The sequence below is a fragment of the Emydura macquarii genome, unplaced genomic scaffold (genome assembly GCF_026122565.2).
Source record: "Emydura macquarii macquarii isolate MOO-44397 ecotype Brisbane River unplaced genomic scaffold, CSIRO-AGI_Emac_v2 contig_2417, whole genome shotgun sequence".
Lineage (NCBI taxonomy): Eukaryota > Metazoa > Chordata > Testudines > Chelidae > Emydura > Emydura macquarii.
Genome location: NW_027132554.1, coordinates 2,321,280 through 2,341,821, shown reverse-complemented (window position 1 = coordinate 2,341,821; position 20,542 = coordinate 2,321,280). Strand labels below are relative to the sequence as shown.

General features: G+C 50.0%; 1 protein-coding gene across 4 annotated transcripts in view; it reads left to right on the top strand.

Moving 5' to 3' along the window:
• RGS3 (regulator of G protein signaling 3) overlaps nucleotides 1-20,542 on the top strand; it is a 193,338-nt gene that overhangs the window by 10,731 nt on the left and 162,065 nt on the right. For 3 of the 4 annotated variants that reach the window (XM_067561509.1, XM_067561511.1, XM_067561510.1), the window contains 3 exons: nucleotides 1,696-1,771; nucleotides 5,319-5,476; nucleotides 7,870-7,993. In XM_067561509.1, coding sequence (XP_067417610.1) covers nucleotides 1,696-1,771; nucleotides 5,319-5,476; nucleotides 7,870-7,993 — 358 coding nt within the window. Of the gene's footprint in view, nucleotides 1-1,695; nucleotides 1,772-5,318; nucleotides 5,477-7,869; nucleotides 7,994-13,664; nucleotides 14,055-20,542 lie in introns of those variants that run through there. The other variant, XM_067561512.1, reaches the window with a different exon arrangement.

The following is a 20,542-nucleotide window of genomic DNA, read 5'->3' as shown; positions in this document are numbered from 1 at the left end:
CCGTCTTTGAGTTGTGTGTTTGTGCAGCATTTAGCACAGTAGGGTCCTGCTCCGTGACTGGCTGTCTAGGTACTGTGGTGATACAAATGATTATTAATAATAAATGAATTTAGAAATGTATCCTCCAGTATCTCAGCGTCTAATAATTCTTTACATGAAGGCAAACCTGGGGTGCTAGGACACTGGCAGTTGGATAAGGAGCCTTCCCCTGGTTTCATTGACTCCTCAGCCTAGTTAGTTAAAGGGCAATTATTACTGTACTAATTTGATATTGATAGCGTAGAGACCGCATGCTGTACATGCTAGAAAGAGCACCTACCCAGAGCTGTAGCTATTGGGAATTGAAATAGAAGGAAAGACCATTGGATTTCGCGACATTAGGCCATTCTCAACAGCCCACTTTTTTTTTAAATCCAGCATCATTGCCCATGTAAGAGACATCCTCTTTTGATGATGAGGTCAGCATTGGTGAGGCCGCATTTGGAGTACTGTCTCAAGTTTTGGGCCCCCCACTACAAAAACGATGTGGACAAGTTGGAGAGAATCCAGCAGAGGGCAACAAAAATGATTAGGGGGCTGGAGCACAAGATTTATGAGGAGAGATTGAGGGAACTAGGCTTGTTTAGTCTGCAAAAGAGAAGAATGAGGGGGGATTTGATAGCAGCCTTTAACTACCTGAAAGGGGGTTCCAGGGAGGATGGAGCTAGGCTGTTCTCGGTGGTGGCAGATGACAGAACAAGGAGCAACAGTCTCAAGTTGCAGTGGGGGAGGTCTAGGTTGGATATTAGGAAAAAGTTTTTCACTAAGAGGGTGGTGAAGCACTGGAATGGGTGACCTAAGGAGGTGGTGGAATCTCCATCTTTAGAGGTTTTTAAACTGCGGCTTGACAAAGCCCTGGCTGGGATTATTTAGCTGAAGTTAGTCCTGCTTTGAGCAGGGGTTGGACTAGATACCTCCTGCGGTCCCTTCCAACTCTAATCTTCTATGATTCTATGATTCCTGGTCTGACCTGGGCACCAGAGAGGGCTGGATCATGGCTGTGATGTCACCCATCAGTTACTCACAGTTACTGGTCAATGCATGTCCCCAGCGTGTCTCTTTAATGGGAGAGACTTCCCCTGGCCACCTGGTATTTACAGCTCTAGAACCATTTACAGTTTGCCCAGTGTTTAAAGCCTAAGGGCTTGTCTACCCTTAAAAGTGCTGTAGCTGTGCTGCTTCAGCCTGCGCTAGTGGGAGGGGTAATCCACCTCCCCAAGTGGGCGGTAGGTAAGTGGGAGTGGGGTGTGAATTTGGCACACTGAGCTACAGTTATACCAACCTAATTTCCTAGCGTGGGCCAGGCCTGACAGCTTTCTTCCCAGCATATCCATGGAGCATACCCAGCTGTCCACCTAGAGAGAGGCTGATATTGCCCCAAGCAACTTCAACAATTGACAGCTTTAAAGCTGCCAGCCTCACTCCCCATGCACACGTTGGCTTCTTTGCCCTCTAACTTGCACACTTTCCATTCAAATCATAATGGGTCAGTGAACACTGCCTGGCTGTGAAGGCTGAAAGGGGCAGAGGAGGGCCCCCTCTTGAGGCTGGGAATGGGGAAGAGTATGTGTTGGATGGAGGGGGATAAACTGATATATTAAAAAATGGTGATTGAAACTACCAGGTTAAACTCTGATATCTGTGCTATTTCTTTAGTTTCCAGTGCTGAATTTGAAAGAACAAGACCTGGAAAGAATCGGCAACAGACCTTATCTGAGGAAACCATTTGAAGGTGAAACTGAACTGGATATTAAAACTGAGGCTTAGATATTGCCTTTAAACCCTTCCCTGATGCATTTCCCCCCTGTAATGCAGTTCACTCACCATTGGTGGGGCCTCCTCCTTGCAGCTCTGGGATTAGTTCTCCATCAGTCTGATGTTCCCTTCTGTCACTTCCTTGCCCTGTGGTCTCCCTCTTTCTTTCTTTCTTTCTTTCTTTCTTTCCAATCTTTTGGAAGTTACCAGAGACTTTACAAGCCAGCTGTCTGTCATATCACTGCTACAAACCTGATCCAAGGGCTTTGCAATGATTTTATGCATCTGATTTCTTTGACCATTTTAATTCAGGGTGCTCCTCCTTCATGACTCAGACATCCAGCCAGGTCACTATAGTCCTCCCCTTCCGGGATATGAAATCAGTGACCCACTTGTCATTCTAATCAGCCTTCTGGGCCAAGGTCAGGTCCAGTGCCGCTTTCTCAGCATCTAGTAAGGGAATCTGGGCTGGCTATCTGCTTTGGGTTCCAGTCCAAGGACTCTATATCTAGCAAATATGGTCTGCTAGCTCCCAGACTGTTGCTGTTTCCCTAGACTCCTTCCTACTTCCCTCTTTATCTTCTGGACCTCCACTGAGTTTACCAGCCCAGACTCCCTCCTCTCCGGGAGTAACTGCAGACTGCTCCTGCTCCCGCTCCCTGGGTAGCCCCAAATACATCATCCCCAAGAGTAACTGCAGGTTACTTCCCTTGCAGCCTCCTTCTCTTCTTAGCTTGCTGGCTTTATACAAGCTCAGCCTGCTCCTACCCAACCGCGCCTCATCATCAGTCATTGGTTCAGGCTCTGGCCCTCCCCCGGGTGCAGCCTATCAGGTAATTGTCCTAACAACTTGCTGTGCCTTATGTGGGGCAGACATCCTGGCATTCCCACCTGCACATGTGTAGATTTCTTTGACAGGTAAATTTACCTCTGAATTCCCTGGGTTCCTTAAGGTTGGTTTGGGGGATAATTACATCATCCTGTAACGTTTTTTACCTGTCAGTTACCAATAAGTATTCTCAATGTTAGCACCATCTTAATATAGTATTCTTCTCTTGGAATTTCCTTTTTTTTTAATTATTAAAAGCTTCCTACATGAACACCAACCAAGAAATCTGAAGAGAATGCTACCGTGCAATTATATTTAATGATTTGAAAATCTGTAGTATCAACCTTGAATCACTGGGTTAAAATTTAACTTTCAAGGGCAGAGTCACCAGTACGCAGCAATGCATAAAGAGTGCATTGCCAATCAAGCTGGGCTTACAGGTGCCTTGCGTCACCCACGCAGTGCACAGCCATTCAAATCTTCATCATTGCTAGAAATATATCGAAGGGTTGTCTTTGGGTTTCTTGTTGAGTGTTTGTCATGCTGTCTGGAGCATCTCATGACTGAGAGTGCCAATCTTAGGTCAGACTGTCAGAAAACAGGGCAGGCACCCCAAACTGGTGGTGTACTCTATAAATAGATTTCACCAAGCCAGTAGCAAATGTGAATGCCTGGATCGCTATCTCAGTTTTACCCATGGAGTCACAGACAGTCCCCTTAGGCTCCCCAGGTCTATCTTGCCATCCAGACAAACTGAACTTTGTGATACAAGGTTACTTAACCCTAAAATCACACCACATCAGGTTTCTCAGAATCCGAAGAGACCAGTCACTTACCCCAAATCAACTGGTACATCAGATCTCACACCAAAGACAACGCTGGCAGTCAGTTCTATAGTAAACGTAACAAACTAACTCACTAACATATATATATATAGCTAGGAAAACAGAGTGAGATTTATTGAGAGGTTAAAGCAGGTAAATCACAATTTGTAACTGCAAATAATGGCAGTGGTGTAATAAACTGCCAGTTTCCCTAAAGTCTTTCAGGGGTTCCCAGAATAACTCTGGGGAATCTCCATCTTCTCGTTCAGTTATTCCACCCTGTTAGAATCCAAACAGTCCAGAGATACAGGATCTTCCTTTGAATTGGTACTTAGAACTTCTTCTTGAGACAACAATCTGATCAGTGTTTCTGCTTGCACAATGGCCACTTGCTTTACAAGTAGCCTTTCCAGTTCCAGTCCTTCATTAGCATTCCCCAAGATTTCTTTGACGAGTAATTTAGGTACAGGGTTATACACAAATGCAAATGTTTGTAATAGCAAACAATAGGGTATTTCACTAGTTTTCAGGAATTAAACACCTGAGTACATTTTCATACTAGCTCACGCTTTAATCTAGGGTTATCTAGTTCCAGGAGTATACATAATATAAATGTAGTTACAGGGATATATGCAATGTAAATTTAATGTAATAGCAGACAGCCTGTTACAGGTAAGTGAATACAATAACAGCATCTCTTTTAATCTCTATTAGCATATGAACGAATTAGTTTGAATACATACTAATACACTTCTTTGATATTCACCCTCAAGTGAATTGGCCTGTGGCTCTAGCCTGAGCTAATCTGTCAGTGTCACAATGTTCAGGTATGAAAGTGTTAATAACTTTCAAAAAGGAAAATCCAAAACACATAATTATGTTAAAATTGAGCGAAGGTTGAGAGTACTTATCAGTAATTTAAGGGTGAAAAACAATACACAAATGTCGTAGTTATCCCAAAACCAAGAATAACAAATCTGGGAATTTCAGAGTTATAGTTACACTTAAACATGTTAAGGCTGAAAATGCATTTAAGGCATTAATATTAATTCTGCTCTGTAGTGAAACAATGAGGGGGGAAAACTGAAAATAATCGATTGTATTTAAAACTCAGTGTTCCCTCATCTAGAATTAGAGACACTAAGTTGCTTTCATCACAATGCTATGGTAACTGCATGGTGCAGGGTACTACAAGGCAGAGTTCAGATTGTTTGGGTGCCTTAACTGTATTTCCAGATCTTAATATGTGTGGATTTTTTCAGTGTAACTAATTCTCTATTTCTTTGGCTTATTATGTGTGTTTTGGGGCGAATCACAAGAACAGTTTGCCCTTTAATGACTGATACTTATTCTCCGCCTTAGCTCGATTTTACCATCCCTGAGTAAGTGCTGTGGATCTGCATGCCCCAGGGGGAGCACCATGAGGACAGTCCCTTCCAGAGCACAGGCTGCTATGCCCTTTCCAGGGATGCATGTGTGTCCTGCCAGCACTGCTGCTAGGTGATGCGGAGGGGAGGAATGGAACCATGGCTGCACCTCCTGTCCATCCCCTTAGGACTGGCCAGTGTACAGAGGGTAGCAGGAAGGAGAAGGGCTTATGCTTAGGAATCATGGAGGCAGCCATGGTGCTTGGCTGCTGTACAGGGGTGCAGGTGCTCTTGTGCTCTCCAGATGCATCGGCAGCAGGGCCGTGCAGGGGCATCTTCTGGCCCTTAACTCTCAAGTCCCTGTATTCAGTCACGCTCCACCTGTAAACTTCTCTCTTTCTCTCCAGGTGAGGGAGAGCTTTTCCAGGCTGGGAGCTCTGACAGACCTGTTGGTCAGATGATTTGGTGGAAAGGCTAAGTTGACTGCTCTGTATCCTACTGCAGGGTCTTTAGGTATGAGGGGCCACGACACCAAACTACAACAGCACCCTGGCTATGCTGAAACAGGGCCAGTTGGACTCGCCGCCCAGTCTCTCGAGTCCTGCACACTAGATGGCACAGAGGAAGCCTCTGCAAACAGAAAACAACCGTCACAAAAAGCAGTAAGTGTGGCTAAAGCAATGTCTAGCAGCGGGCGAGAGAACCATAGTGCCAGGGTCCAACAACAGTCATCACCTCGGCCCAGCATAGGATGTGCCACAGATCCCTGGCCTGTGTGCCTATCCCTTGCCACGCAGCAGCAATTGCAAGAGAAGAACCAACAATCCAAACCATCAACAAAGCCCCCCCTTCCCTGCTGGCTGGACTTCAGTCCTCAGAGCATGTTAATGGTCTGCTGTCTTTGGGGTCCCGGGCCCCTCTTCTTACATATTCTCTGCTGGGATAATTGGCAGGGTGACAAGGGTTAACTGCCAAGCAAAGCCTCTTGTTTATTATCCCTTGCAATAGATCCTGGCGCAGAGGCAGCGTGTTTTTCTTTCCACTAACCAGTGCAGAGGAGTTCTTCTCCAGAGGCCAATACTAGCCATTGCATGGCAGAGCAGGCCACAGTTCTGTAGCTCCAGCATTCATCAGTACAGTCACAGACTTGAAGCGTATAACTGAGAAGGTCCAAAACTAGGCATGTGGATAGTCCATGCTCTCTGTGATCTGATAATCACATCGTGCTGCACAAAGCAAGCTCCTGGCAGTGGGGGACCAAGGCAGTTTCATTTGTCTCTTGATCACTTGTGTGGTCAGTAATTACACTACTGTAGAGATGCAAATGTGGACATTAATCTGGCACCAGACTCCACCTTTTCGCATGTAGAGATTGTGAAAGGGTCAGCACAGTGGCTTCACTGAGCAGGGTTGCCAGCCGTCCATAAATTTACGGACAGTCAGTAAAAAAATGTGCAATTTTATTGCTGTCCGTAAATCTGTAAATAAATAAGAGTCCGTAAAAATTGCCAACTGTGAGTCGTGTCCTGAGTCCCAGGACTCCCAACCAGCGGGGAGGAGCTGCATCTCTGTCCGAGCTCCCCCAGCCACCGGCGCTGCCTGGCTCTCTCCCTGCCTGCGCTGCTGGCCAGCTGCGTGCTGCTGTTGCCGCCGGGCCGCCTCCTCCTCCAGGCGTGGCTCAGTTGCCCTCCCACTCCTCGCCCTGCCCCACCGCCAGCTCGGACACCCGCCACATGGCTGCAGTCACCATGCCAGCCAGCTCCAGCGCTACGAGGCAGCGGGGAGTGGGACTCAGGTGGCTGGCAGCGCCGCACCACGCCAGGTGGGTCGGCTCATCCTCCCCAGCTCTGCCGGGGACCAGCCAGAGCCAGCCCTGCCGCTAACGGGTGACACACCCTGCCCAGGAGCCTGTCTCCCCCAGCGCCCAACCCGCGCACAGCCCCACCGGCTCCCCTGCTCCAGCCTGGCGCCTCCCCAAGCTCTCCTGGCCCTGCTCACCCACATGCCGACCCCAGCCACCAGCAGCTGCTGCCGCTACTCAGCAATGACAGAGTTGGGGACCGACTGGGGGTGTGTGTGAGGGGGCTATGGCCCCCAGGGCCAGGGGCGCCGGCCTGCTGTTGGCGGCGCTGGCCAGTGCCTGGCTGGCCGAGGCAAGTGAGGGTCTGGCTGCCTGGCAGCTGAAGGAGGAGAGCTGGGAGAGGAAGCAGCAGCCACAAGCTGTCCCAAGCCTGGCTCTAAGACCAAGTCCCTCCCGCTCCCAGTCCCAGCTCAGTGCCCAGCCGGTGCAGGGGAGGACTGGGACCGAAGGGCAGATGCAGAGGCCCTGGCATGGCACAGCGCAGCGCAGCAGGGAGAGGAGAGCTGAGCTGGGCTCCGCTGTCCTGCAGATGTCCAGCTGGCTCAGGTGTCTGCCAGGCGGCTGGGAACGGACTGGGGAGCCTCCCTGCGGTGGCTGCTGCAGCACCCAGCGGGCCTGGCTGAGCACCACCAGCAGGGCGCAGCCCCATGTCAGATGTGAGGGGCCCCTCTGTGCTGCCCGGGGGGATGCGCCATTGCGCCTGGAGCCCCCCATCCTGCCTGTGGCTGCTCCTCCCCAGAGCCTTCCCCACTGTCCCCCAGCCTGGCATTCCTGCCTTTCCTCCTCCTGCCCCTCATCCCCATTTCCCCCTTTCTCCTTCCCATCCCTCCAGGCTGAGGGAGACAGGGTCTGGACCAACCTTGGCTCTCTCTTCCCAGTGAAGGACCTATATGCAAAAACCTCCTGGATATTAAAGAGTAGGGTTAGTTTAAGCTACCCTAGGTGAGCCAGCAAGTTATAGGGTTGATCTGTGTGCAGTGATAAAAGGGAAATTAAGAGTATAAGGGGGGAAATGAAAACAGATTGGCGTGGTCTTCTGGGATCCTGCCTCACCAAGCCAAGAGCCTGTTACCATACGCCCTGGCTGCTGTTGAGTGAGGAGGAGCAGAAACAAAATAAAGAGCGGCTCTAGAGACTCTTCCTTTTTATTTGATGTCCTCTTAACCCAGCTGCATTGTCTGTGACCCTCTTTAGCCTGCAGAGCAGGAGTCCCAGGAAGGGAAGGGCCTCAGGAAGCAGCATGTGGGACTTGGGAAAAGAAGGTCTTCGGTGATGTACGTCCTGTACAAGAGCAGCACAGCAAGCCTGGTCCTGGAGGGTGAGTGAGGAGATCATCTCTGCTAGTGGAGTCTCCACTGTACTGTAATCTTTGGTTCCTGTACGTTTCTTTGCAGTCTTGTTATGCATCAACCAGGTCAGAATAGTGGGCATGGGCGTGGGAGGGAAGGTACTTTAAAACCAGTTAAACAGGTGAATACGTGTGCCCAGGGCACTGTCCCATTGCTGATTATCTGCATTCCGATTGGCTTGGTGAGAAGAGTGTTGTGTTAGGATCATAAGAGTTGCCACAGCACCTCAGGCTGTTGGGCCATTCAGTCTGGTATCTGCCTCTGGAAATGGCCGTGCTGGATGCACCAGAGAAAAGTGAAGCAATGTATTTCTGTCCAGTGAGAACACGGCTTGTGGATCAAAGCATAAAACATACAGAATTCTTACGAAACCAATTGTTTGCAAACTCACTGCAGAGAATGCAGCGAAACCTGTATTTAAGAGACCACTCTGGATCGAAGAAAGGGGACACTGAAGGTAGGTTGCTCTCTGAATGAAGGTGGTTGAGGCTTGCACTTGAAAATCTGAGGGGAATGCCACAGGAGATGACTCAGTTCTTACTTATCTGAGACCCAGCTTCATCCTACTAGTTATAACACTTAAAATAGAAACATGTCATTTCAAAAATCCAATACTTGAAATACAAATATGTAAACAGATTTTAATGTCTAAAAGGTCATCAGTAGCTGGTGGGCCCCAGACACAGGTGGAATAACAATGTAACATTTACTCTATATAACGGCCATCTGGTGTCTGAGTGTAAAACAGAGGCAGAGAACCGTGGAATTGGAGCGGGGAGACGTTACCAGAGGATAATACACTGTTCTATCACATTGGGCCAGACCCACCAGTCCTGACTCAAGCAAAACACCCGTTGAATTCCATGAGTGATTTGCCTGAAGAAGGGACTGCGAGATTTGTCCCATGGTGCTTTGTTTTGGCATTTATCCCTCAGGGATGTGTTCCTGGTCCCTGTTTGTCAGAGTGCAATGGAGAGAAACAAGATACGGAGCAGTACTAGACACGGTATGTCCTCATCTCTCATTCTCTGCTCAGGTGTTGGAGAAAATGGGCACCTGCTGCCAAAGCCGGAAACACAGTATGAAATGTACTGCAAGCATCTAGCAAGCAGGAAGGAAGCAGCACAGGCACTGGGCTATCTTCAGGGAGGGAGCAGCCAGCAGAAGCCAGACCAAGCTGCTCTGACACCAGACCTCGATAAACATGAAGATGACTCTTACCCTAATCCTCCTCCCCCTCCCCCTTCTCCTTTCCCATTGAGAGAGAACGACAAGCCTTCTCCAGATGTGGAATCCCCTCTCTTCAGAGAGGACAGTGCCCTAAGGGCGTCCAGTGAACAAGGAGACTGTCTGGATTAACCCTTCATTAGCCAAATGCAGTGGGACCTTGATCCGATAATATGTGGTGATTTTAAGGTTCAGGCACAGTATGATTCATGCCCTGGCACTCTCCCTGGATGCCTGTTCTTGCCATCGATAGCTGGGTCAGGAGACCAAGAAGGAGGGTGAGTGAGGTAACCGGCCTGCTGCAGGTACCTTTGAATATACAGGGCAGGTTGACTGCTCTGTGCTTTGTAATTAAAACCGCAGCTTTCCATCCTCCTGCCTGGGTGTCTGTCTATCGGGGCTAGTCTCTCCAGAAGAGGAGCCAGTCTGTGGATAAGGGCATGTTTATTTGGGGGAAGGGAAAGGAGGTTCTTTGCCCACCAACCCAGCTCAGCATTGCACCACTTCCCTGCAGTTGAGGAGGTGGGCTGGCTGCAGCTGCGGGAGCCTTCGCAGTGTGCTCCCACTCCCGCTTCAGTGGTTAAAATAAGGAATAAAACCGAAGTGAATCCTTTACAGTTCCAGCTGCCAGGACGATGACAGATCATTGAATTTAGTGGGGGACTGTGACTAACGGGACGAGTGATAAAGTGAAAGACTTTATGTAATATAAAACAGTGAAGCAAACAGGCCTTACACTGTAACCATACACAGAATGGACACCTGCAGTCTAAGATGAAATGGTACGTTTAGGGATGATCAGTCCCTAAATGAGGAGAGCAGGTATAAACTTTTCTATTCCGATACCTTGAGGGTGGATGGCTGCGCCTACTCTAAAATTAGCCTGCTACCCTTTTTATAGTCCACGATAATAATGCCCCTTAATGAACATTAAATCCATCTGTTACCATATCTATATTTCCACAACCCATATTAAATATTTTTTACTTTCTCATTGGCTATTAAACATTAAACGTCACCTTAATCGACATTTCCATAACTGCCATATCAACACCTGTCAATACAGGTAACAGCATTTTCCAAACACGAACATTTTGCAAAAATCCGTTAGAATTAAACTGTGTTTCCGACATGAGTTCTGTCCTAGCTTGTCTTCAACCTGCCTCTGAATTGTCTCACTTCACTTTACTCAGATTTTTCCAGACCTCACGTGCCGATTGTTACGCCTGTTTGTAGGCAATAGATTTGGGCATACTCACTTTTCAACGCTTTTCTACATAAACATAGCAAGGCTCACCTCTACGGGCCGCACTCCTGGCACTCCTGCCTTGCCAGCTAGGGCCCTGCTGCGGTTCCCTCAGCTGGCAGCGAGTGCTAAGCCAGTCACTTAGTTGTTTTGTAGTATTTCTCCGAAAGGGGTGTAAAGGCTCAGAGTTTGTTCGCGTGTCTGCATAGTAAATATCTCTCCTGAGCTGTACTCCTAGACCAGTCCCACTGCCCTGGCATGGTGAACTGCATCACCACTGCCTCTCACCAGAATACCCAGGTCTGTCACCAGCAGTTGGCAGATGCTGAAGGTTAAGGTCAGCTCCCAATATATATGAGGCCTGGGGTCTCAGCTGGCCCCTGCGTCAGCTGGGGTTTATATAGTACTCCGCACTGCCATGTCTGAGCTCCCTCCCCACCCCAGGGCTGGAGCTCCTTCTCCTGAATCCCTGCTCCCTCCTGCCCGTCTCTGACTCCCTTCTCCCCACCCCAGGGCTGGGGCCCTCCTGCCCACCTCAGTGAGCCAGGGTTTGTGGGTTTAGGCCCTTGGCAGCTACGTGTATCTTCCAGGCAGATTCCTTTGGGCAGCCTTTTTCATGCTGGGTTAGTTCCGGGGCTCAGCAATCCCTTGGAAGGTGGCTGGATACATGCAGGCTCCATAGCACGATGTTCTGGGCATGGGTTTGTCCATTAAAACTCCTGAGGCTGTGGCAAAGTGCAGGATCCACCCCCATTAGGAGTGGGATTGAGTCGTTTCAACTCTGCCTCCCTCACCCACCCCAGAGGGGACACCGGGTGCTTTTATCCGAAGAGATTTGGGAGCAGGAGTGCGAGCGACTCTTCATCTTCATTTGATGGGGAAAAGGGTCCTGTACCTTTAAGACTGGGAGATTTCTCTCCAAACATTCCCAGGCAAGTTCACAGAGGCGCTGAGCTGTCTGGAGCACGCTGCTTGCAGGTGAGCACTGAGCTTTGCCATTGAATTGCACTTGGTAGATCCTGTTCATTTCGGAGGGAACTTGTGGTATTTGTTGCATCTCCCACTCTGGGGATTGTCTGGGATGTTGCTGCTGTTTTTTAAGGAGATTAGTTATAAACTCCCCTCCCCCCCAATTAAGGGTGGAAGGAGTGACCTGTGTAGAATTGCAGCAGCCTGGAGCTGAATGTCCTTGCTGGGAAATTCCAAGTGATAGGTACTGAGACTCTGCCGTGCTATAGATTGCGGGGTGTGTGTGAACGTGACTGGCTCTGCTTGGGACCCTGGAGAAGGGAGGGTAGCGTTGCACCTTTTGTTGGTGGGCAGTCAGCAAGTCACCGAGTATTTGCAAGCGCAGCATCAGTGCTGGTTTAAATCCCATTCACAGGTAGCAGCGTTCAGAGGCTGAGACTTTGCAGGTGTTAGGAGGCTGCTGTGAAGGTGTCCTGTGGGTTTGTCTGGGATGTGATTGATGCAGGACAGCAGCTGGTGCAATCCGGCAGGCATGAGATTGCGGCTGTGCTGTGCTGTGCTGTGCTGGGTGGTTGCTGTTGCAGGTACCGTTGTTGGCATTTGGATTTGGAGTCCATAAACTCTCCATGGACTGGTCTGTGGTGGGACAGAGCTGTGTCACCAATGCTCATTTGTTTAAAAAGAAAAGGTGTTTGTGTTGCATGCCTGAGGAGAGATTCAGCAAGTTCCTTCTCCTTGCCACAGCTGGAGACACCTCGTGTCACGGGCACATTTAGGAGTGACCCCACAGTCCTGTCTGGATCATGCCTGGGAGGATGGTGGCTGTGATTCTAAATGACCACGCTGGGCCAGAGCCCCCCCTGGGGCCAGTTGTGGTGTAACTCACTGATAGAGGAAACCTGTCAGTGATGCCGCCCTTTATCAGAGCTCATCAGAATTATTTCCCACCAAGGCTGGGGGTCTGAGGGAGCCCCACTGGTGCAGTGGCGGAGAGGAGGGACTCTGTGTGCCCGGCCATGCCCACTTCTACTACACCCTCCCCGCATGATGGGCTTGTGCTGGGGCCTGCACTAGCAGAGGGGACAGCATGGACCTTAGGGTACAGTGGGTTGAACGACTTCTTTGGGCCAACCTAACCTGTCATCTCACAGCTGCGTCCTGCCGTGGCTGATGTTCAGTGTTTGCTCTGTCAGCTAAGGGCACCATGCTGGCAATGGCGCAGAGCCCCTCTGTCCCCTCACTGAGCTCAGGGGATTACGCCCAGGGTGAGTTTGGCCCTGTGTTGCTGCTCCATGCTGAATGCCTTTGCCTACAGACTTCATTTGATTTGATTAAAACCCAGAATGATATCAAATCAACATGGCACACGTTAAATCGATTGAAAACTGGCTAACTGATAGGTCTCAAAAATGTAACGGTAAATGGGGAATCATCCCCCACTTAGAGCAGGGGTGTTTCTAGTGGGGTCCCACAGGGATCAGTTCTTGGCCCTAGGCTGTTTAACGTTTTTATCAATGACCTGGAGGAAAACATAAAATCTTCACTGATAAAATTCACAGATGGCACAAAGGTTGGGGAAGTGGTAAATGATGAAGAGGACAGATCACAGACACAGAGTGATCTGGATCAGAGCCCTGCAGCAGGACTGGGATCCCGTAGGCCCTGCAGGACCTACTGCCATAATAGTGGGTAAAATGGATTTTGCTGTGGGCGGGATTGGGTGGCAAAAAAAGCAGACTGCGGGAATTTGCGGGAAAACACTAAATCTCTTGTCAGTTTCTAGTTTGTTCTAAGTAGAATTTCAGCAATGTGAAGCAAGCTTTCCTTTCTTAAAATAAAGGTTTTAATACTTAAATGTAAGCGCGGGGTGGAAAGAGATGTGATGTCTATTATAACAGGAGTTAATTTTTGTACATGCTTTAAGCGAGATTTGTTTTATTCTTTTAGTGGTAAAAATTGTGTCTGAATTCCATTCATATATATAATATATTAACTAACTATTTTTGTGGGGGGGGGGGGGTTTGGTAGCATGGGGGAACCTGTCTCTCTCATGGGATTTGCAGGAACTAAGATTTTTGTGGGTGGGAGCGCGATAAAAATGCAAGAAACAATACGGGAGAGGCTGGGAGTGGGGTTAAAAAAATAGTCCCACGCAGGGCTCTACTCCGATTGTTTGGTGAACTGGGTGCAAGCAAACACTGCATTTTAATACAGCTGAGTGTGAATGCAAACTTTGAGGACCAAAGAGTGTCGGCCACACTCCCAGGATGGAGATTCTATCTTGGGAAGCCGTGACTCTGAGAGAGACTTGGGATGGACTGCATGTGAGTCCCCAGAGCGACACTGTAGTCAAAAGAGCTAATGCAATCCTGCGATGCATAAACGGGAATCTCAAGGAGGATCAGAGATCATTTTGCCTGTGTTTGGCACTGGTGTGACGGCTGCTTGGAATCCTGTGTCCTCCTGTTCTGGTGTCCACAATTCCAGAAGGATGTTGATAAATTGGAGAGGGTTCAGAGAAGAGCCGCGGGAATGATGAAAGGATTAGAAAACCTGCCTCATAGTGAGAGACTCCAGGAGCTCCGTCTGTGAGTACCTACATGGGTAACAAATATTGAATAATGGGCTCTGCAATCTAGCTGAGAAAGGTTGAATACAGTCCAGTGGCTGGACATTGAAAGTAGACAAATTCCCACTAGAAATAAGGGGTACATTTTTAACAGAGCGAGTAATTAACCATTGGAACAAATCGTGAAGGGTCGAGGTGGATTCTCCATCACTGAGAATTTTTAAATCACGATGGGATGTTTTTCTGAAAGATCTGCTGTAGGAATTATTTGGGGGAAGTTCTCTGGTCGGTGTTACGCAGGATGTCAGACTGATGATCATGATGGTCCCTTCTGGCCTTGTCTCTATGAACGACTTCAGGCTGAAAGCACAGAGGCTTCAGCAGAATTGCATTTCCCCTCTCTAGCCATCGGCCGGGTAGCTCGGGCAGCTGCCGTGTGTGGCCTCTTTCCAACTCCCCCACCTGCCTTGGTTTGACCTGGGGGAATCCTCTTAGGGTGGGAAGGGAGCATTGTCTCCTGGGGCTCGTTCACTCCTTGGCTGTGCTGCTGAGACTGCCAGGGAGAGGGCTGGGACGGTTGCTTGGCCGTGCCCACATGACATCTGGGAGGTGTGAATCACTGTGGCCCTGCCGAAGGTAGTGCCTACAGTTGCAGTGTGGCCACGGTGGCATGTGTGGTGGCTCAGGCTAGTGGCCCAGGCACAGCCCAGCCAGACCCCTGAGTACGTGTGCCGGCGTAGCCCGAGCAGCTGCCTGTGCTGCTGTTTGTAGGTGCTGCTCGAGCAGAGCTAGTGCCTGTCTGTTCTCCCGGGCTGGAATCCCCCCTCCCAGCCGCTGGGTAGACACACCCTTTGGGGCATGGGCCCCCCGGAAACTGACCGATGCCAACAAACCATTTTGCACTGACCGCTGGGCACCCCCGCGCGGTTTGGGGTGACATTGATGGACCGGGTTTGACCTAGAGATCAGCCAGGCCACTGTGCCAGCCCAGCGCCTCATCTGGCTTCTTCAGACTTGACCGTGCTGGAAGAGCGTGTTTGCACTGTGCAGTTCTGGTGCACTTGTTGTGTATTAGATCATTCCCCGCAGCACTGGAACTGAGAGTGGGGAGTGGGGGGCCTGCTACGTTTCCTGCATGTCCCTGAAAGCGAGCAGATGGTTTCGTGTCTAGCCCAGCTTTGGGAATGGTGTTCTGCTGCGGCTGCAGCAGTTGTTGTGAGTCTAGCACTGGTGGTATAATTTAGTAGCTCTGGAAAGGTCTTTCTTTCCTTACTGAAGAATCGAGGCCCCTCCCTGCACCTAGAAATCCATTTTCTTTTGGAACAACAGATGGTTTCCCCACTCAGCTGATCAATTAATGTGGTCAGATTTTGTTTGTAGTCACAGCAAACTTCAAAAGCTTATTTTAGCCTGCAATATCCTTGCACATGGAGTGACCACCCTAACTCAGTGTGGTTAGACTTAAATATTCCATCCAAAGCAAGGAATTCCCGATCGCTGGGGAGCTGCAGAATTTACTATGTCAACTATGTAAACACACACTTCTAAAAAAATCTAAAAGGAAACATTCATCCACACAGCGATGGATGGAATGTGCAGTTTGTTGTAGAAGATAATGTAAATTGAAGGTTAATTTCAGTGCCCAGGGGATTAAATTATCCAACTGGAAGCTCCTGGGAGCAGGGATCACTTTGTTCTCGTTTGTCCCCTCCCCCCACTTAACCTCCCCCACCCTACCCCCCAGGGGTTACTGTTTCTGGAATTGGAAACTCAGGGACTCCTGACTGGCTTTACAGGGCTGCCTTAGTCAAAGGCTTTGGCAGCTAAATCAGGACATGACTGCAAAGTTCTAGTGCTGAAAGTTTTAATGCCACTTTTCTTTTCTTTCCCTGCATCCCCTGGTGGGGCCTGTGCTAATGAGTAACATTCCTGGTGAGGAACTGTGGAGCAGGTGTCACGCTGGAGAGATCACGCAGTAAAGTGGAAAAGTGGAGCGTGCTCGGATTAGATTTCTCTAGTTAGTCTGGGCGGTTTTCAGTGCTAAAGTTCAAGCTGACAAGAACTATGCAGGCTGCCCCAGTTAATGCCATCACTAGGCTTTTCCTTTCTGGCTGTTTTCCTTGCATTAGGAAAAATCTTTGCTGTTGGTAGAAAGGTGGAAAATACCCAGCACGTGGCAGCTAGAACTGAATAGCATGGAGCTAGTTTGCTGCATCATTGCCCCTGCCTGGATTCCTGGTTAATTATTACTAAGAAGGTGCCTAGTTAGTTCCATAGATTTTAAAATTACTGGTATTCAGAGCAAGGGGGTGCAGAGGGGAGGTGTCTCCAGCTTGCTCTGCAATGGGGCTGGAAGGTGCTTAGCGCCATGGAGGACTGGATCTGACACAATCGGGTTTCAAGTTTCTTCCCCAGCATTTTGTGCGGTGTGACTGTGTGGTCCTGATTCTGCCAGGTGCTGGCAGACAGAGTCTGAGAAAGGGCTGCTGATTTTGGGTCCGTCAGTTCCTGGATGCTGAATTGGAGATCCCCTGGGCCTGATTTTCAAAGGCGCTAAGTACCCATCACTCCCACTGACTGAGGGTGCTTAGGACCTAGGTGGTCTGATTTTTGTTTCCTTGGCGTTTCTACAGCAACTGTTTCCTGACTTATTTATTTGGTTGGTTAGGCTGGGGACCCCCGTCTTCATGTCTAGGACCCTCATGTCGAGGATCCCCCCCCGAGTCATGACCCTCCTCTTCAAAAGCTGCTAGGCAGATTGTTTTAAAGAGACAGTGCCCTTTTGTGACTGTCCCATTCTTCCTTTCTTTTTCCTCTTACAAAACGTTTTGCAATAAAAATGGAGTGAGGAGGCTCGTTCTGAGAACGAGGAGTTTCTAGGATACTGAGGGCGGCATGTGAGGCAAATATCGGCTTCTCTTTGGATGTAAATTGCTCTGACGGGGGGTGGGGAATGGAACTGATGACTCACCAAATAATGCAGGCTTGACAGAGGCAGGGCAAAGGAGGGACATTCTGGACCCCACGGTGGTGAAATTCTGTCGATGCTGCAAAGCTGTGAGCATGTGACCGTTGGGCTGGCTAAGTGCTCTCCGGGATGTCAGCTTTGCCTTCAGTTGATGGAATTCCAGTGCCCAGGGGGGTTTCAGGCTCTTTCTGGAATGAGACCTTCTGCCACCACTCAGCCCCCCCCAACCGACCTGCAGGCGAGCTGTAGCACACTGTCCATTGATGGTTTTGCTCGCAAACTGGACAAGTGTGCATGGAAGTCTCTGTGACCTCCAAGCTCATTGCCAGGCCAGGGGGAGGTGGGGTGCAGCTGTTCCTAGACATGCTGCTGAATGCTGTGTGGTTGCAGTGGGATGCCTGGTGCCGAACCAATGGGGTTTCTTGAGACGTGATAATGAAACAGGTCAATGCCGATGATGGCAAAAGTGAGCCACCAATACTTCCGGGCTAAGAGTTAAATCAGCCAGTGCACGTGACGCTCTGGGAGCCCTCGGCTTTAAGTGCTGCCCTTCATTCCGACAGTGCGAAGAGGAAGAGTGAATGTAATATCTGAAGGGTGTCTTGCTCCGAGTTCTGGAGACTGAAGCTCTTAGCCCACAGTATTATGGTAGCAGTGCAAACTCCTCTACACCACCCCACTGACGGACCCGGTTCCATCCGGCTGTGGAGAAAGCAGTTTAGTGTCTCTTTTGAAGTCAGTGGTAACGTCCCATGAACTTCAGTGGGGCCAGGATTTCACTCCCAGTCTCTGGCCACTCTGCTGAGATTCCAGGGAGGCTGTGGGCTCTGATGCTGGCCTTGTCCTGGGATACCTGCTCCTAGGAATGGGACATAGAGATGGCCCCTGCCCCAAAGAGCTCCCAATCTAATTCTTAAAACAAACGATGACAAAGAGAGGTGGGTACAGCCAGACAGATAGTGGAGCACACAGAAACAATGAGGATACAAGTCAACATGACAGGCCCTGGTCTTGGCTTCCCAGCAGCATGATGGTTGCATTTGCTGGCTATGAATGAGTGTGTTCTGCAGATTAAAGGCCCTGTGGAAAGGCTCCCTGCTGGGAAGAGAGGCTCTGTACCGCTGATTACAGAAAGTTGTCAAGGGGCCCCTCTGGCTGGTACAGTATCTCCTAATCGCTAGCTCTCATCCACTGGCCTAAGTGACTAGTCCTGGCATTTCAGGCTTTTTGTGGCTCGTCCTGGGTTTCTGGTTTTTGCCATGTGCCGGGTGAGTGTGTCCAGCCAGCCTGAACCAGCACAGCCAGGCCCTCAGGGTTTACAGAGGATCCTTTTTCCCAAGAGAGCTGCGACCTGACCAGCGCCTGTCCGAGGACACCATCACTTCTTCACATACAACTGGAGTTCATCAAATTCCTGCTCCGACAGTCCTGGTTCCAGAGGCCTGAGCCCTCCCCTCCGAATACTGTTGCTGACTGTGGGGAAAAAAAAAATTCTGGGACCAACAGCACAGGCGGCCCAACAGATTTTCTGTGTCCAAAATTACCTGGGGCTTGATTGATAGTAATCAGTGCTGGGGGGCATCAGGTAGCGCTATTACACGTGGGCTCAGACGTTTGGTTTAGTGACTGTATAGGCAGTTAAAGCTTAGAGAAATACTTCTGGTGGTTGTGGTGCAATTCTTTCTGGAATCTGCTTGCAGATCACCACTACAGCACCGAATCAGTCTGGGGTGCAGCTACAGCCTGCACGGCACCGCACAATACAGATTGCATTGGGCTGAGATATTCCAGCACCTCTGGGGAAGCCCCTGAGCTAACTGATGGTGCAGACACTCCCGAGAAGTGATTGTTGGTGGTGTTGTCCAGGCTGACTGGGTGCAATGTGAGAGGCAGGGCAAGTGGGATCTGCTTAAAAACAGACTGAACCCAGAGGTCTCTAGGGGTCTGATTTTTACGCAGGTCCTTTAGCCATTTCTGCCTTTTCCAAATAGCTGCCGTTGATTGTTTACTGGCTGTAATTGATTTACAGCCTGGGCTCCAAGCACCACTGTTTCTAAATAAACAAGCAGCAATTAAAGAACAAATAATGCCTTTGTCAGGGTCTGCCCTCCACACCACGGACTGCTTCTCTCCCACGCTTGGGGTTGGAGATTGCAAGAGGGGTTCAGATTACTCAGGGCAGAGTTTGAGAGAGGCCGGGGGACCACATTCATTCCCAGTGTAACTCAGTGGTCAGCTATTTCCCGCCCGCCCACTCTCGCTCAGTCACTGGGCAGAGAACAGAGTCAGCTCCTAGTTTTCAGCCTCATCCAATCGTTTTGCCATGTTTGGGTTGAGCAGCTCGGCTCTGGGCACGGGACAGATCAGAACTGCTCTCTGCAAATAGGAAAATGACTCTCAAATGGATTGGGAGCCTGGCCCCGTGCTTGAATTGCTTTTGCCATGTTGTTCTGAGGGACGTATGTCCCTAGTCCTTGTGTCCAGCTGGTGGGTTTCTGCCCCTTTCTTTGTGTTCCCTGGAAGGGGATGAAGAGGAAAGTAACCGCTCCCACTGGGGAGTGACAGAGCTGCACACAGAGTCTTGCTTAGCATTGGAAGTGTCACCGGAAGGTCCTGCAGAGTGCTCGCGTCCATCAGGAACTCCAGCAGCAATTAAAATAACGGAAAGCTCCCTCTGCCCCCTCGTGCAGCTTCCCAAGTATGAGGCTGAGTGAAGCGGGAGAGAGGCCAGTCCAGACAAAGCAGAGCTCTTTGTTCAGAGGCCTGTGCAGAATAATGGGTCAGTGTCTGTATTTGTGTCGTCACTCCCCCCTCTTCCCAAAGGGGCTGTGATTTACAGCGGCAGTACAATAGCCAGCCGTTTGGGGTCCATCAATCAGGCTGCTCAGAGAGCATCTCTCATTCTTTCCCTTGGTTGGTGACTTGGCATCTTCTCTGCGGCTGTTGGGCTGCTGGCTTTCAAGCATTCGGAGCAGAAAGCGCCGTTTCTAGGCTTAGCGTGTGAAAATGCAGCTGCAGCTGGGCTGAGACGGAGCTGGTGCCTGCTCCCAGTGGAATCACCCAAACGCCTGGGGAAAAAACCAGTTTGCTACAGGACAAACGTCCTTTCCAGGCTGCTGCTGCGGAGTCACCCCTCAGCCCGCGCACCTGTGGAGCTGTGTCCGACCAGAGGCAGGCACGTCTCTGTGCAGTGCCTCCAGGCTGCAGTCAGAACCAGAGCCCCTCTGCGCTAGGTGCTGGACACACACACACAGGTTGCTTTACTCTCCCTAAAGATTCTTGCAGGATGTTTCCTCACAGAGGCTTAGGAAAAAGGGCCAGACCGCACCCTGTGGGGCCTGCAGCCATTGACGTGGGTGGGTCTGGGCGGGTTACGCGGAATGCAGGCTCTGGTCCGAGCCGAGTGCCCTGCTTTGCCTGGAGCTGGCTGCCTTGTCGAAGAGGCAGGTTTGGCTGAGGGCATCCCCTTGCCGTCTGTCTGACGGAGGCAATGCACGGGGCCGGGACTCAGCAGGACCTGGTGGCTCAGAGGCTGAGGA